Source organism: Leguminivora glycinivorella, chromosome 3 (assembly GCF_023078275.1).
Source record: "Leguminivora glycinivorella isolate SPB_JAAS2020 chromosome 3, LegGlyc_1.1, whole genome shotgun sequence".
NCBI lineage: Eukaryota > Metazoa > Arthropoda > Insecta > Lepidoptera > Tortricidae > Leguminivora > Leguminivora glycinivorella.
Window position 1 is genome coordinate 17,277,194 of NC_062973.1, and position 14,301 is coordinate 17,291,494.

General features: G+C 35.9%; 1 protein-coding gene across 3 annotated transcripts in view; it reads left to right on the plus strand.

Annotated features, from left to right (window-relative positions):
• Positions 1 to 14,301, plus strand: part of LOC125224994 (beta-1,3-glucan-binding protein-like) — a 39,625-nt gene that overhangs the window by 18,232 nt on the left and 7,092 nt on the right. For all 3 annotated transcript variants that reach the window (XR_007176941.1, XM_048128510.1, XM_048128511.1), the window contains 4 exons: positions 9,530 to 9,797; positions 10,903 to 10,932; positions 12,211 to 12,347; positions 13,696 to 13,963. Coding sequence is in view for 2 of the 3 variants with exons in the window: in XM_048128510.1 (XP_047984467.1) it covers positions 9,530 to 9,797; positions 10,903 to 10,932; positions 12,211 to 12,347; positions 13,696 to 13,963 (703 nt within the window). In the remaining variant the exon portion in view is untranslated. The remainder of the gene's footprint in view (positions 1 to 9,529; positions 9,798 to 10,902; positions 10,933 to 12,210; positions 12,348 to 13,695; positions 13,964 to 14,301) is intronic.

Below are 14,301 nucleotides of genomic sequence, written 5' to 3' on the forward strand. Positions count from 1 at the left end.
ATCGGAACAATGATCGTTGAATCAACATCCCACATGGCGGTTATCTCGTGAGCCAAGTCTAGGTACTTACTGGACTTGTCCTTCTCGGCTTTCACGAGATTCTCATCATGGGGGATGGTGATGTCAACGAGCACGGCCCGGCGTTGCAGTCGATTATTATTATTATTTCCTTTATTCATTTTAATTCTTAGGCTAGGATTTTTATAATATGATTATAAAAGTAAAATACAAAACCACATACAAAACAATACAAAATATATAAACACATTATAAAAAACCTAACCTAGGGTGCCGCCAGCAGCAGGGCAGGGCCCAAGCTGCCGGTGGTTAGGGCTGCAGAGAGAGGAACCGTCGGACTATCCGCGCCGTGTCCAAGATCACCGCCTTCTGCATCTGGCCCTTGATTCAACCACCTAGCGAGAGTGTCTCGAGATGTTGGTCGAGACTCTTCGCTATGAGACCGTTCGCTGAAACGACTATCGGGACAATGATCGTCGAATCAACATCCCACATGGCGGTTATCTCGTAAGCCAAGTCTAGGTACTTACTGGACTTGTCCTTCTCGGCTTTCACGAGAAGCGGCTTATTATTATTATTATTTATTACAGGCAGATCAAACAATTTTGTAAATTAAATAAGAATGGAAGTCATTTATATTTATTATATGAAATATAAGATTCTAGGTAAGTCCATTTATTAATGTATAAAGCCTGACCAGGACTATAATGAGCATTGTCAAGAGGGCGCTGTTAATCTCATGTATGTAGTGACAGTTATACCACAGTATAAGGACGACTCAGTAGTTACTCCCCGGCAGCGGCGACGCGAAAGGTACCTACTGCGTTCTAAAGCACGTGGTTGTGTTTAAATATTACTCGAAATCGTCCAAAGTAAGATGTTGTTATTTAATACTATCCATACTTCCATACTAATATTATAAATGGGAAAGTGTTTGTGTCTGTTTGTTTGTCCGTCTTTCATGGCAAAACAGAGCGACGTATTGACGTGATTTTTTAAGGGGAAATAGTTGATGGGATGGAAAGTGACGTATGCTACTTTTTGTCTCTTTCTAACCCCCTCTTCCATAAAATGGGGGGGGGGGAGCTTGTGTAGAGCATTCCGTAATTTTCGATTAAACGCCAAAGAAGCCGCGGGCATAAGCTAGTTAACTATAAGTATTAGTATAATGATACCACATTATATCAGTCAGAAAATACAAAAAATATCATTTAGGTATGCATATTATTTTTATCCACGTTTATCCAAATCTGCTTGCATGTCATTCATTGTGTTGCGTACGCACCCCTCGCGGCGTACGTTTGTTAGAAGAGTTATTACTGGTTTAAAATACTGTGGTTAGCTGGGAGGCTATTGCACAACACCCTGCATTTTATGATTAAGCACTGAGACTTGGCACAGGTTGTTCCTTGGGTGGCCCTGAGTAGATAAAGATCGGGAGGCATCGAGAGTCCCCCTTAATTTAGGAGGGAGGAGGGGGGGAAGGCTGGCGCCGCCGCGCTTCCTTTGAAACCATATTTCTCTAAAACTGTACAAAATAGGACATGCGATATATGGACGATGCATGAAGGACGAGGAATTCATTTTTGGAACAAAAAAATGTACTTTAGAACAAAAATACAAAATAAAATGGGAAAATCTTAAAACGAGATATTTTTTTTATACATATTATTGCACTTTTTATAAAAACCGTAATAGTTATTTTAAAATAAAAAATATTATATAATAGCTACATTTATCTAGTTTTATAAAATGTATAATTTGTTATAGAAATATATTATTATAGGACGAGTGATAAAAAATAATTTAAATCGCCCGATAACCGATTTGAATGCACATTTCAATAAGTTTTGTCAATGATTTCAGGTATAATCACTATTTTTAACACACGAAAGCCGTAATTATTGTAGTTTATGGCTATTTTAGTGATTAATGTACGTAAAATAAAAAATATACAAAAAAAAAAAAAATGTGATAACTTTTTTATAACATTATCTTATTTTGTTCTTTCTACACAATATATATCTAGAAGTAATAAATATCAATGAAAAGCCACATTTATGCAGTTTATAAAAATATATAGTTTGTTATATAAATATATTACGAAACGCGAGATAAAAAATAATGAAAATGAAAATTTTAATGTACGGGCCCAGCTTGCATTATTCGATGAGGTGAGGTCAAGGTAGTACCCGCTATGCAGTGGAGTTCGTCTAGTAATACAGAAATATACTTATTCTAATAACGTTTACACATGTAGGTATATTACGACCCAGTACAGAGAATTGTAAAAGTACTATAATATAGTTTATTTTGATTGTAAAATAAAATTACATGTGACTTATATTGTAAAAAAATTTAAAAATTGTCTTAATCACGTTATCTACTCCTAAGGCAGTTATGCATGCATAGGCTTGAAGATTTTTTAGTTTACTAGCAGAACTTAGGGCCCTTTGGAACTTTGGGCCCCCTTACATCGGTTTTACCCATTCATAAAAGATAAAATAAAAATCGTCATATTCTTCCTTTCAGTATCAATGATAGTTAGATATTCATATATTCATATTCATTTATTCATAAAATTAACAATTTTACATGTCAAAGTTAAAGTTAAATTATCATAATTAGGGTACAATACAATATTACATTTTAAAAATAGAAGAAAGTACTCTCAAATAAATTCAATAATTAATTAAAAAAAAGAAATAGATGTCAAATAATAATTACAAAAAATAATATTAATAGTATGTAATCGTATTGAACATTAAATTGCATTATTATTATAATATTCGGAGATGTCATAAAAAGCATTAATAGTCAGCCATTTCCTTAATTTACTATAGAATGTGGCTTCATTTTTAATATTTTTTATGTTGTCGGGTAGTTTATTATAGATACCTGGTCCCGCAATGAGAACCGTTTTATTCGATTTCGCGAGTCGACAACATTATTGCGCAATACTGCCATAAAAAAAACTAGATTCGTATTAGCAATAAACATTAATGATTTTTGAACTAAGACATTACTTTTGTACAAAGGAGAACCCCAAAAAATGGTCTGATGACTAGACGAAAACATGTGTATCGGGGCTAGTACCAAGGCTTTAAAAAAGTGTAGCTATTTTGAGTTATTCAAAGAAAACAACATCAATAGTCTGAATTTAACTATGTATATATTTATCACAACATCCACTGCATAAGCACAGCTCCGAACATTTAATTTAAAAAGTATTTTTTTACAATAGGCTACTTGACCTTTTTTTCAAAGTATGTCTTATATTATTTATTACTGTCTAAGTAGACGAAAAAAAATAGTACCATATTTTATTACGACTTAAAAACCCGCAAAAAAATAATTTAAAGTTTACTTTTACGTGATCAGGCAAAAACAACATCAGCCATATTAATCTATAGAATATCTATGACATGACGTCAGTCTATTTAGAAAAAAATATTTGCCACTGTCACGGCCGAGCAACGACTATGAATTTTAATACAATAGAGGTTGCTTCTATGGAGATTAGATTAGTACCTCTAATTTCCATAGTTGATTTGAATTATGTGACGTCACTCCAATGGCCAACACCGTTTTCGGAGTTCATAATTTAAAAAAAACATACACACATCTTTAATTAAAAATACGCAGTGATCACGCACTTTTAATCCCCGCAAGCTATAAATATTGATTTTTTAAGTCAAATACTACAGGAAACAATAACTTGATGTGCTAAATTCGATACGAGTCTAGTAGCCTATTGCACCTTACGCGGCACTGTTTTTTACACCTGCATCCGACAATTTCGAGGCATGTTTCCGCAGCAACAGGTAACGTTGCGGGCAAGTAGGCTCCCAAATACAAACTTTCGTCCAGCCACAAGTAGCAAATAATGGCAAATTTTTAATTGGGTTTAATTGACCCCATACATGGACACCTTGATATACCTATAACACTTACAAAGATGCTAGTGTAAAGCAACTTTTGTAGGTGAAATGCTGTTAATTTGACGGTCTATTTTGGTTAATAAATATTTTCGGCACTCGATAACCGAAGTACAGGACGCAGATCTGGAATAATAAATATGTCAAGTAAGAATTATCCATAAATTATGCAAATCATATAGATATTAGATAACTACTATTTCACAAGATGTATTAGGATCAGATGTATATATCTGACCTATCATATCAATCGATCATTTCATGTGATATAAATAGTTTTTGTTATTTGAAATACCCTAAAATACCCTACCCCTATTTGAAATACCCTAAATAACTACAATTTTTGAGGGCTTTGAGTACCCGTACCTCACCTCATCGAATCATACAAGCTGACCCGTACATCAAGATCGCCCTGCCACGTCACTTTCATTATTTTTTATCTCGCGTTTCGTAATATATTTATATAACAAACTATATATTTTTATAAACTGCATAAATGTGTCTTTTCATTGATATTTATTGCTTCTATTGAGATATACAGCGCGTAAACCTAATAAGGGCGATAAATGAAACCAGGCCTATAATTCAATATTGTTATCATTAATTAAGAGGTGTTTTTGAGTTTGAGGTGTTTTGGTGTTCTTAATTTTCACCCCATAATGAATTTTTGAAAAATTTCCCAGCAGCAATGTACTGTAAACGTGGTTGCGATGACAATCAAATGACAACTGTCAACGAGCGGTTAACGGGAGTGTGTTTGCATTACGTTGCGGGCCGAATTATTTTGTATGGATAAAAAATATATTTCAATTTTAAGTAAAAGTTATCTAATTCCATTTTTAGGGTTCCGTACCTCAAAGAGGAAAAACGGAACCCTTATAGGATCACTCGCGTGTCTGTCTGTCCCTCTGTCACAGCCGATTTCTCCGAAACTACTGAACCGATTTACTTGAAATTTGGCACACGTATGTAAACCTGTGGCCCAAAGACGGACATGTAATTTAATTAAATGAAATTTAATCACAGGGGTCACTTTTGGGGGGTAAAATTGAAAATTAAAAATAAAAGTTATTAAAACTATATTGTGTTACATATCAAATGAAAGAGCATTTTATCAGCATCTGAAATATATTTTTTTTATATTTTTTGTTTTGGTAATTTAGAAGTAATTTAAGAAAATAAGCAAAAAATGACCATTCCCCCCCCTTATCTCCGAAACTACTTAGTGTAAAATTTTCAAAAAAATACACGAGATAGCTCTCTCCCTATAGATTACAGGAAAACCTATTAGAAATCTACAGTCAAGCGTAAGTCGGACTTAAGAGAAAAAAACTCAGATTACGAATTTCACTCACTGCCGCTGCAAGTAGTTACTAAACGTCTTAAAATTGTGTAAGAGAGTTGGACAGGTATAAAGAAATTCATTTCTGTCTTTTTCTTTTTAGAACTTGTTCAATTTTTTTTTCATTTGTACAAAATGACTTAAGTTCCTACTAAAAAGGAGGCGCTTAAGACCGTTTATAAATTGACTGAGCAAAATTTTATTCAAAAAACCGCCGGTTTTATTCGCCGCGCGAACCCCTCATTCGCGCGGTCGGCTCCCTTCGCTGCCTGCACACGTTCGCTGCTCTCGTACGATTTGATATTATACAGGGTGCCCGGTAATTAATGGACAACCTTTTAACCACCAAGAGGGCACCTTATACTGGTCCAGAAAATCTATGGGATATGGGTTAAATTGTGGTGTAGGCGAGAGGCTGGCAACCTTTCACTGCAATGCCATAGTTTTGTTTTCTTTTAACCCCTTATTTGCCAAGAGTGGCACCTTATACTGGTCCAGAAAATCGACTTTAAGGTTTAGTAAAAGTCGCCTGGTTTTCGAGATTTTCACAATTTTTAAAATTTTAATACCTACTACCTAACATTTTAAAAAGTGTGAAAATCTCGAAAACCAGGCTAATGTCGATTTTCTGTAAGGTGCCCTCTTGGTGGTTAAAAGGTTGTCCATTAAATACCGGGCAGGTGCACCCGGTATATTTGTCAAGCAATTTCTGTCGTAAGAAAGCGCGACTCATTCGCGCAGTTGGTTCACGTCTCTCGTTGTCGTACAATATGACAATAATTATCTGGGCAACCGAGCTTCGCTCGGTTCTGTTTTGTATCCTTGACATGTGTCGCCATCTAGTTCAAAAATGAATAGTACCTACATCGAGCGAAAGAATTCTCAGCCTTAACAACACAACTACTCCACACGAGATGGCGCGCATTTCGCCACAAAAACTCAAATAGTGTATTTTCTATTCGTTTTAGCCTTGACCTGTGTCGCCATCTAGTGTTTGCAATAAATAGTACTTACATCGACCGAAAGAATTCTGTCTTAACAGTACAACTACTGCACACGAGATGGCGCGCGAAGAAAAACGCATGAAAACTCGAAAATTCGCGTTTTCCGGGACCTAAGGATAAGTTAGACCGATTTTTCACCCCCAAAAACCCCCACATAACAAATTTCTGCGAAATCGTTAGAGCGGTTTCCGAGATCGTCAGTGTAAATAAATATATATATAAATAAATAAATAAATAAATATACAAGAATTGCTCGTTTAAAAGTATAAGATTATTCAGCTACCTTTTATCGCTTGGCTTTAGTTCGCATTATACAAGAGTACCTATAGGTACTACAAGGTCCAAGGCAAAATACAACAATAGATAATGTATTTACTAAATAATATTTATTTAGTAATTTCCCGCTAGAAACTTGCGTTATACCAAATACTATGTAAACTCTACGAGTTAATACGTGCAGCTCGGTGCCAAAGTTGGCAACATGCACACTAGCGCTCCTAGCGGCATGAGTTGATCAAAATAGTTTAGTTTCATACAGCATAAAATTAAAAAAAGTCACATGTGACTTTTTTTGTTTTATTCCGTCTAAAAATGTTAAAGTAGATCAAGTAATAGCATTTTCTATTTTATTTTACTAAAATAAAAGTCTGAACAACTACTTTGATCAACTCGAACCGCTAGATGGCGCTAGTAAAATTGTTGCCGCTCAATTGTATGGGAAACGTCAGAAGCTGCACGTATTAACTCTATAGAGTTTATATAGTATTTGGTTATACTATTCTGTATACTTTTTCAGCTACCATAACCGAATTTGGATTAGATTAAAAAAACCTTTAAGTAAAACTTAGAACCTTTCAGATTGTTTTACTCACCCTTTCTGATGTTTACCATACCATACTTACTTACCCCGTTATTCATAAACGTACACTAAAGTTATCAAGCCGATAAATTTCGTTTGTCCCTTTCCGACGTATTGGTGTGATAGAAAGGGACAAACGAACTTTATCGGCTGGATACTTTAGTGTACGTTTATGAATAAGGGTGTTAAAATTTATAGCTACGAAATTTTACATAAAACACCTACTTTAAAATAAAATAAAAAATGTTGAATTTGGTTAACATTATAAAAGGCCTCACGCAAGCTGTGCTAATTAGTTCGCGAATTCGTCGAGAGGTGGCGCTAAACACAATTATGCTCATTAGAGAACCTATACTTCTAGCCTAGCCCAGTCTTTAGAATTATGTGAGTAACGTAAAAGTTTTGTAGGTACGGAACCCTCGGTGGGCGAGTCCGACTCGCACTTGGCCGGTTTTTTATGTCCTATACTCACCACCGTTAAGAGGTTCGCCCGTATTAGGTTTACACCCTGTATATTGTGTAAAAAGAACCAAATAGGATAATGTTATAATTGTTATAAAAAAGTTTTTTAATTTTTCCCCTCACTAGCTAAGAAACACGTGTTTTGTCCTTTAATACCAGCGGGTAAAAACGCATTTTATCCATTAGTGGGTAAAGTAATTTGACCTTGAATAAAGTCAAATTAACTGCTTTAAAATTGATAAAAGTAGGTGAATCTAGTAATAAAGATGATTTACCACCTGTAGAACTACTGGAAGCAGTGATAAACGCATTTTTTGCGTTGTAGTTTCCTCGCTGTAGTGAGGGGAAAAGTTTTGTGTTACACTCGGGTGCAAATGTATTTTACTTCTCGTGTGTTAAAAAACTCGCAAGTTCAGGATTCTATTCTCGAACCACTCGCTTCGCTCGTGGTTCAACTATAGAATCCTTTCGCTTGCTCGTTTTTCAATTCCACACTCGGCGTTAAAATACAACTTTGCCCCCTTGTATAACAAATAACTATTTGTATTTTTTTTATTTTAAGTACATTAATCACTAAAATAGTCATAAACTACAATGATTACGGCTCTAGTGTGTTAAAAATAGTGATTATACCTGAAATCATTGACAAAACTAATTGAAATGTGCACTCAAATCACCCCATCGGGCGATTTAAATTATTTTTTATCATTCGTCCTATAATATATTTCTGTAACAAATTATACATTTTGTAAAACATAAATGTTGCTATTAAATAATATTTTTATTTTAAAATAACTATTACAGTTTTCATAAAATGTGCAATAATATGTATAAAAAAAATCTCGTTTTAAGATTTTCCCATTTTATTTTGTATTTTTAACCCTAAAGTACGCTTTTTAGGGTTCCGTAGTCAACTAGGAACCCTTATAGTTTCGCCATGTCTGTCTGTCCGTCCGTCCGTCCGTCCGTCCGTCCGTCCGTCCGCGGATAATCTCAGCAACCGTTAGCACTAGAAAGCTGAAATTTGGTACCAATATGTATATCAATTACGCTGACAAAGTGCAAAAATAAAAAATGGAAATAAATGTTTTATTAGGGAACCCCCCATACATGTAAAGTGGGGGCTGATATATTTTTTTATTCGAACCCCAACGTGTGATATATTGTTGGGGTATTTAAAACTGAATAAGGGTTTACTAAGATCGTTTTTTGATAATATTAATATATTCGGAAATAATCGCTCCTAAAGGAAAAAAAAGTGCGTCCCCCCCCCTCTAACTTTTGAACCATATGTTTAAAAAATATGAAAAAATCACAAAAGTAGAACTTTATAAAAACTTTCTAGGAAAATTGTTTTGAACTTGATAGGTTCAGTAGTTTTTGAGAAAAATACGGAAAACTACGGAACCCTACACTGAGCGTGGCCCGACACGCTCTTGGCCGGTTTTTTTTGTTCCATAAATGAATTCCACGTTCTTCATTTATCCGAAAATGATATATCGCATGTCCAATTTTGTATAGTTTCAGAGAAGTATGGTCTCAAAGGAAGCGCGGAGGCGCCAGCCTTCCCCCCCTCCTCCCTCCTAAATTAAGGGGGGCTCTCGATGCCTCCCGATCTTTGTCTACTCAGGGCCACCCAAGGAACAACTGTGCCAAGTCTCAGTGCTTAATCATAAAATGCAGGGTTCCCATACAAGACATAGCAATAGCCTCCCCAGTATACAACTATGAACAAATGAGTTCTCATAAGTATATTATGCTCGTAGTTATAAATTTCTGGTGGCTTTAACTGAGTAACACGTGGTAACACTAAAAGGACGACGCTATTTTTTTACTGTCGAATAATATTGACGGCCTAAACTGCTATGACTCTAATATACGAGTATGTAATTTCACTCATTTTCAGATCATTATTGGAGGTTGGAGTAATAAAAAAAGTGTGATCAGAAAACACGTCTGTAACATACTTCAGAAAGATGAGGCCCAAACCCCCCAGATATTGAACAACAAAGAGTTCCGCGAGTTCTGGCTTCAGTGGGATAATGGCAATGTCTTGGTTGGTCGCGAAGGCGAAGCCGCACCTTTCCTGGTGTGGCAAGATCCTGATCCCATGACCGTTGCTTATGTAGGCGTGCGGACAACATTGGGCTCTACGGGCAATTGGGTGTTAGCAAGTGAGTATAGGCACAGTATAAGGACGACTCGGTAGTTAATATCTGGCAGCGGCGGCACGATCGGTATTTGGCTCACTCGCACGCGTAGCGCGACTAGCGCGCGACCCGGGCAGCGCCACTTAGCGCGGTGCGTACTGACGCGACCGGCATCATCCGGTTCCGCATATAACTCTCTGCACCGCGCTGCGTTGGGGCTGCGTGCGAGCGCTACTCAAGGGCAAACAACATTTGTTAGAAGAATTATTACTGGTTTTGTACTGTTGTATTGGTCACCTGTAGGTTTATGATGACTGCAATTTTATGACTTATATAATTATGCGGATAAAGTATACATATGTAGGTAGGTAGTAGCTCCAAGAGTTAAACATTCCGAAAACCAGACTGGACTGAACGAGTGGTTTTGCCCAAGCATTAAAGGAATTCAATGTTTTCCTTGCGCTTCGAGCTTGCCATGGCGCTAGAAATATTTATACACTTTTGTATTACCTACACCAATAATCTATAATGGAAAAATGTTAAAAGAAAAGGATCCATCCTATAAAAATTGCCATTTAAAAATAGTTATTTGTTTTACAAGGGGGCAAAGTTGTTGTTTAACCGCACGTGCCAATATTGATACCCGAACAAGGGAAAGATTCCAATATTGAACCGCGAGCGCAGCGAGTGGTTCAAAAAGTGGAATCTTGAGCGTTGCGAGGGTTTCAAGGCACGAAGGTTAAACAAACTTTGCCACCGAGTGAAACACAACATTTTTCACCACACCAACACGAACAAAATACTGACTCTAAAACATCAAATTAAATCAAATCCATTAATTTATTAGATTTTTATGATTCAAAATCATCATTTATAGGTAAATTCTACAAGCCAGCTTAAGACATCAAGTTAAAATTTGTATGAAACTACTTTGCACTCTTGTGAATAAAATGCAATTTTGCTATCTGTTTTCGAATAGCAAAGTAAGCCTTTATTAGTTGGTGTGGTGAAAATGACTTTTCCATTTGACTGAAGCTCAGAATTATATTGACATTGTGGATTGGATCCTTTTCGTTTAACTACGTTTACAGTTACACTCAATCAAAATAACCTATTCGTATTTTTTCAGGTGGTTCTAATAAGGGCGGCGATAGCATTGGTAAGAGTAAACAGCATTTTGTGTACAATTGATAATAATAACACGTGATCAAAAGCGATTTGTTTAAAAGACTACCAAAATATGAGTACGCCTAACATAATGACTTGAATGAAAATTAGCATGGGACATAGGTACCTACCGTCGTGAGATATCTGCCGTCACCTGGCTTTATAATAGTTGAAATAATCCCTAGTTTTTAGTGCAGGTTCCACAAAAACTAAATTGAATTACATCGGCATCGTATCAGTATTGCGATACAGCGAGGAAATGTTGAATTGCTTTATGCCTCACGGGCCTATTTTACCTCTAGATACTTACCCCCTTATTCATAAACGTCCTCTAAAGTTATCAAGCTGATAAATTGCGTTTGTCCCTTTCCGACGTATTGGTGTGATAGAAAGGGACAAACTAACTTTACCGGCTTGATAACTTTAGTGTACGTTTATGAATAAGGGGGTTATAAGTTAGCTTTTGGTTGAACTTGAATCCACGTAAAAGTAACGTGAGTCACGACCTTATTGAGTGATTATTTGAACTACAGCTGCAAATGAAAGGTTCTATGTATATATAGGGACAGTAATACTTATTTAGAGATAGGTTATCACTTGAACTTGCATCTTGAATAAATGGAACATGCCACAAAATCATGATTCATATTATCTACTCTTGTTGCGGATTGACCCTTTTAAGTTTTATGCTTAGTCTTAACTAAATCTAATAAGTCTTTTTTCGTCAAAACTGCACTAAAATAACTAGGAGGTAATTTCAACTTCCATAAAGCCTACTGAAGATATACTAGACGAAGAGATGGAGTTTTACGGCACCCAACATTTTAGAATACCTATTACCAAGGTCAAAGAGATTAGGCGCATTTCATTAGGTAACCAGATGAGATACTAAATTATGAATTGTAGGCCTTTGGGAAGTAATTACGTTACAATATAGAATTAGATGGAGTTAGACTTTTTTTTAATTGTAGACACGTGTTAGTATTATCTAAATAAAGGGACTGGACGAAGGTTTACTTCATTTGAATAATTTTGAGAGAATTTTCATATTATCCGTTTCGGAATCAGATGTTGGAAGTATTTTAAGGGGCAGATGTATAAAATGGCACATTAAATATTTATCATATTGACCCTACAATCCCTACGTCTCATATCGGTTATGACTACAGTCTTATTTTATATATTATATTATATAAACAAACTTAGATATTATTTAAATTTGTTCATGCAAGTAATTAAATATTTTGGAAAAATAGCGCTAATGTTTCAGATGTAGCAACACCAAACGACGAGAAGTGGCAATTTTTCCCCATAATGGGTGATTCGCTGACGATCAAAGTCCGTGCAAGCAACGATGCTAATATCGGTTTGTCTTCGCACCCGAGGGAAACTGATCCGTTGTACGAGGTATCTACTTAGTTGATTCCTTAATAGTGGTTCATCATCAATATCATCATCCTCCTTGCGGTATCCCGGCATTTGCCGCGGGTCATGGGAGCCTGGGGTCCGCTTTGACAACTAATCCCAAGATTTGGCGTAAGCACTAGTTTTACGAAAGCGACTGCCATCTGACCTTCCAACCCGAAGGGTAACTAGGCCTCATTGGTATTAGTTCGGTTTCCTCACGATGTTTTCCTTCACTGAAAAGCGACTGGCAAATATCACATGACATTTCCCACATAAGTTCCGAAAAACTCATTGGTACGGGGGGCTAAACTACTGTACAAGATTTATACTAAGGAATGTATGTATATTGACTAACTTATTGCTACTGTATAATGTTCGCGAACGTATGGAGCGCCATAATCGCTCAGCAACTAAGCTCCTTAAAATAAAGTATTTGAAACGCCATGTGTTTTGTGTAGATTCGAGAAATAAATCGGACTGTAGAGAACCAGAAAATGTGACCTAAAGCAAATTGACTGTATCTATAAAAATAAAATAATTGTAGTACTACTTAGTAAATAACATACGTAGAACAAAAGAATAACAAGTAAAATCTCTGTCAATAGAAATTGTCAACAATGTAAACAAACCATTATATAAAATATCAATATTTTAGCACAATTTTATTATTTTAAAGGTTGAGGATCATAATGTGATATGAATTGATTAAATAACACATGGATTTAGCCAGTATCTGATGAGTTAGAATGGATATTAAATACATTTTAACTACAAGGTTTGTTTACCTACATTGTTCACAAGTTCTATTGACAGCGACTTTAACAGGGAAAAAAACAGTAGTCATCGGTACTTCCAATGAGTTAACTATTAACACAGCATGTTAGGATGAATACTAAGCGGGAAGACTGCATGAAAACTGAGATCTCATCAACCAGTCCAACCATAAGAGTACCTAGATTATTTATTTATCTAATTTATGTTACTTTATATGCTGATTGAGAAAAGGGCTTTACAATTAACTTACATTAAGTAAGTGTCAAAACTATGACATGTCAATCACATATCGAACACACAAAGCCCGCCTGTTTCTTAACAGCAATGATGTAACATCTATCGCAGGTGTTTTTCAGAAAAAAGTTACGAATTAAACAAAAACTAATTACTTATGCCATTCTATGTCCTGTAATGGACCTAACTATATGCCGAAGTTAACAGAATTCAATAAAAACACGATGAAAAAAAAAGAAAATTAAAATATAGCGACAGTTAATAAATTTGAACAACAAGGAAATAAAATGTGGCCATAATAATTTCTTGTAGTAAGCATAATGTATCAAAATGTCTCTAGGTCATCCTCGGAGGTTGGAGTAACACTAAAAGCGTGATCAGAAAACATTGTTGCATGAATCCCGATAAAGCTGTAAGTCAGACGAACGGGATACTGAACAGCGGAGAGTCCAGAGGGTTCTGGTTGAATTGGGACAAAGGCAACTTCATGGCAGGCCGGGAAGGCGAGACGAATCCCTTCATATTGTGGCAAGACCCTGACCCGGCTCCTGTGGCGTTCATAGGCGTACACACTGGATTTGGTTCTACTGGAGTCTGGGATATTGAAAGTATGACATTTGTTAATCCACGAAACTATTTTCACAAGCTTTTATTCTACTTGCCTTGTTAGTATGTTAGTTTGGGTCAAAACGTAGAAACTAAATTTCACCCACTTCCTGGTTTCCGATTGAGATGAAATTTTGCACACATATGTAGGTACATCACGTGACAAGGCAATATTATGGTATCATGGAGCTGATCTGATGATGGTGCAGAAAGGTGGTCATAGGAACTCTGTTATGAAACGTCATATCCCCAAATCCCCATCGAGTAAGGGGTTTTAGAAACGTCTCGGAGAGTAGTAGATGAGTGTTGAAAGAAAGGTACAGTCAGCGATAAATAAAAT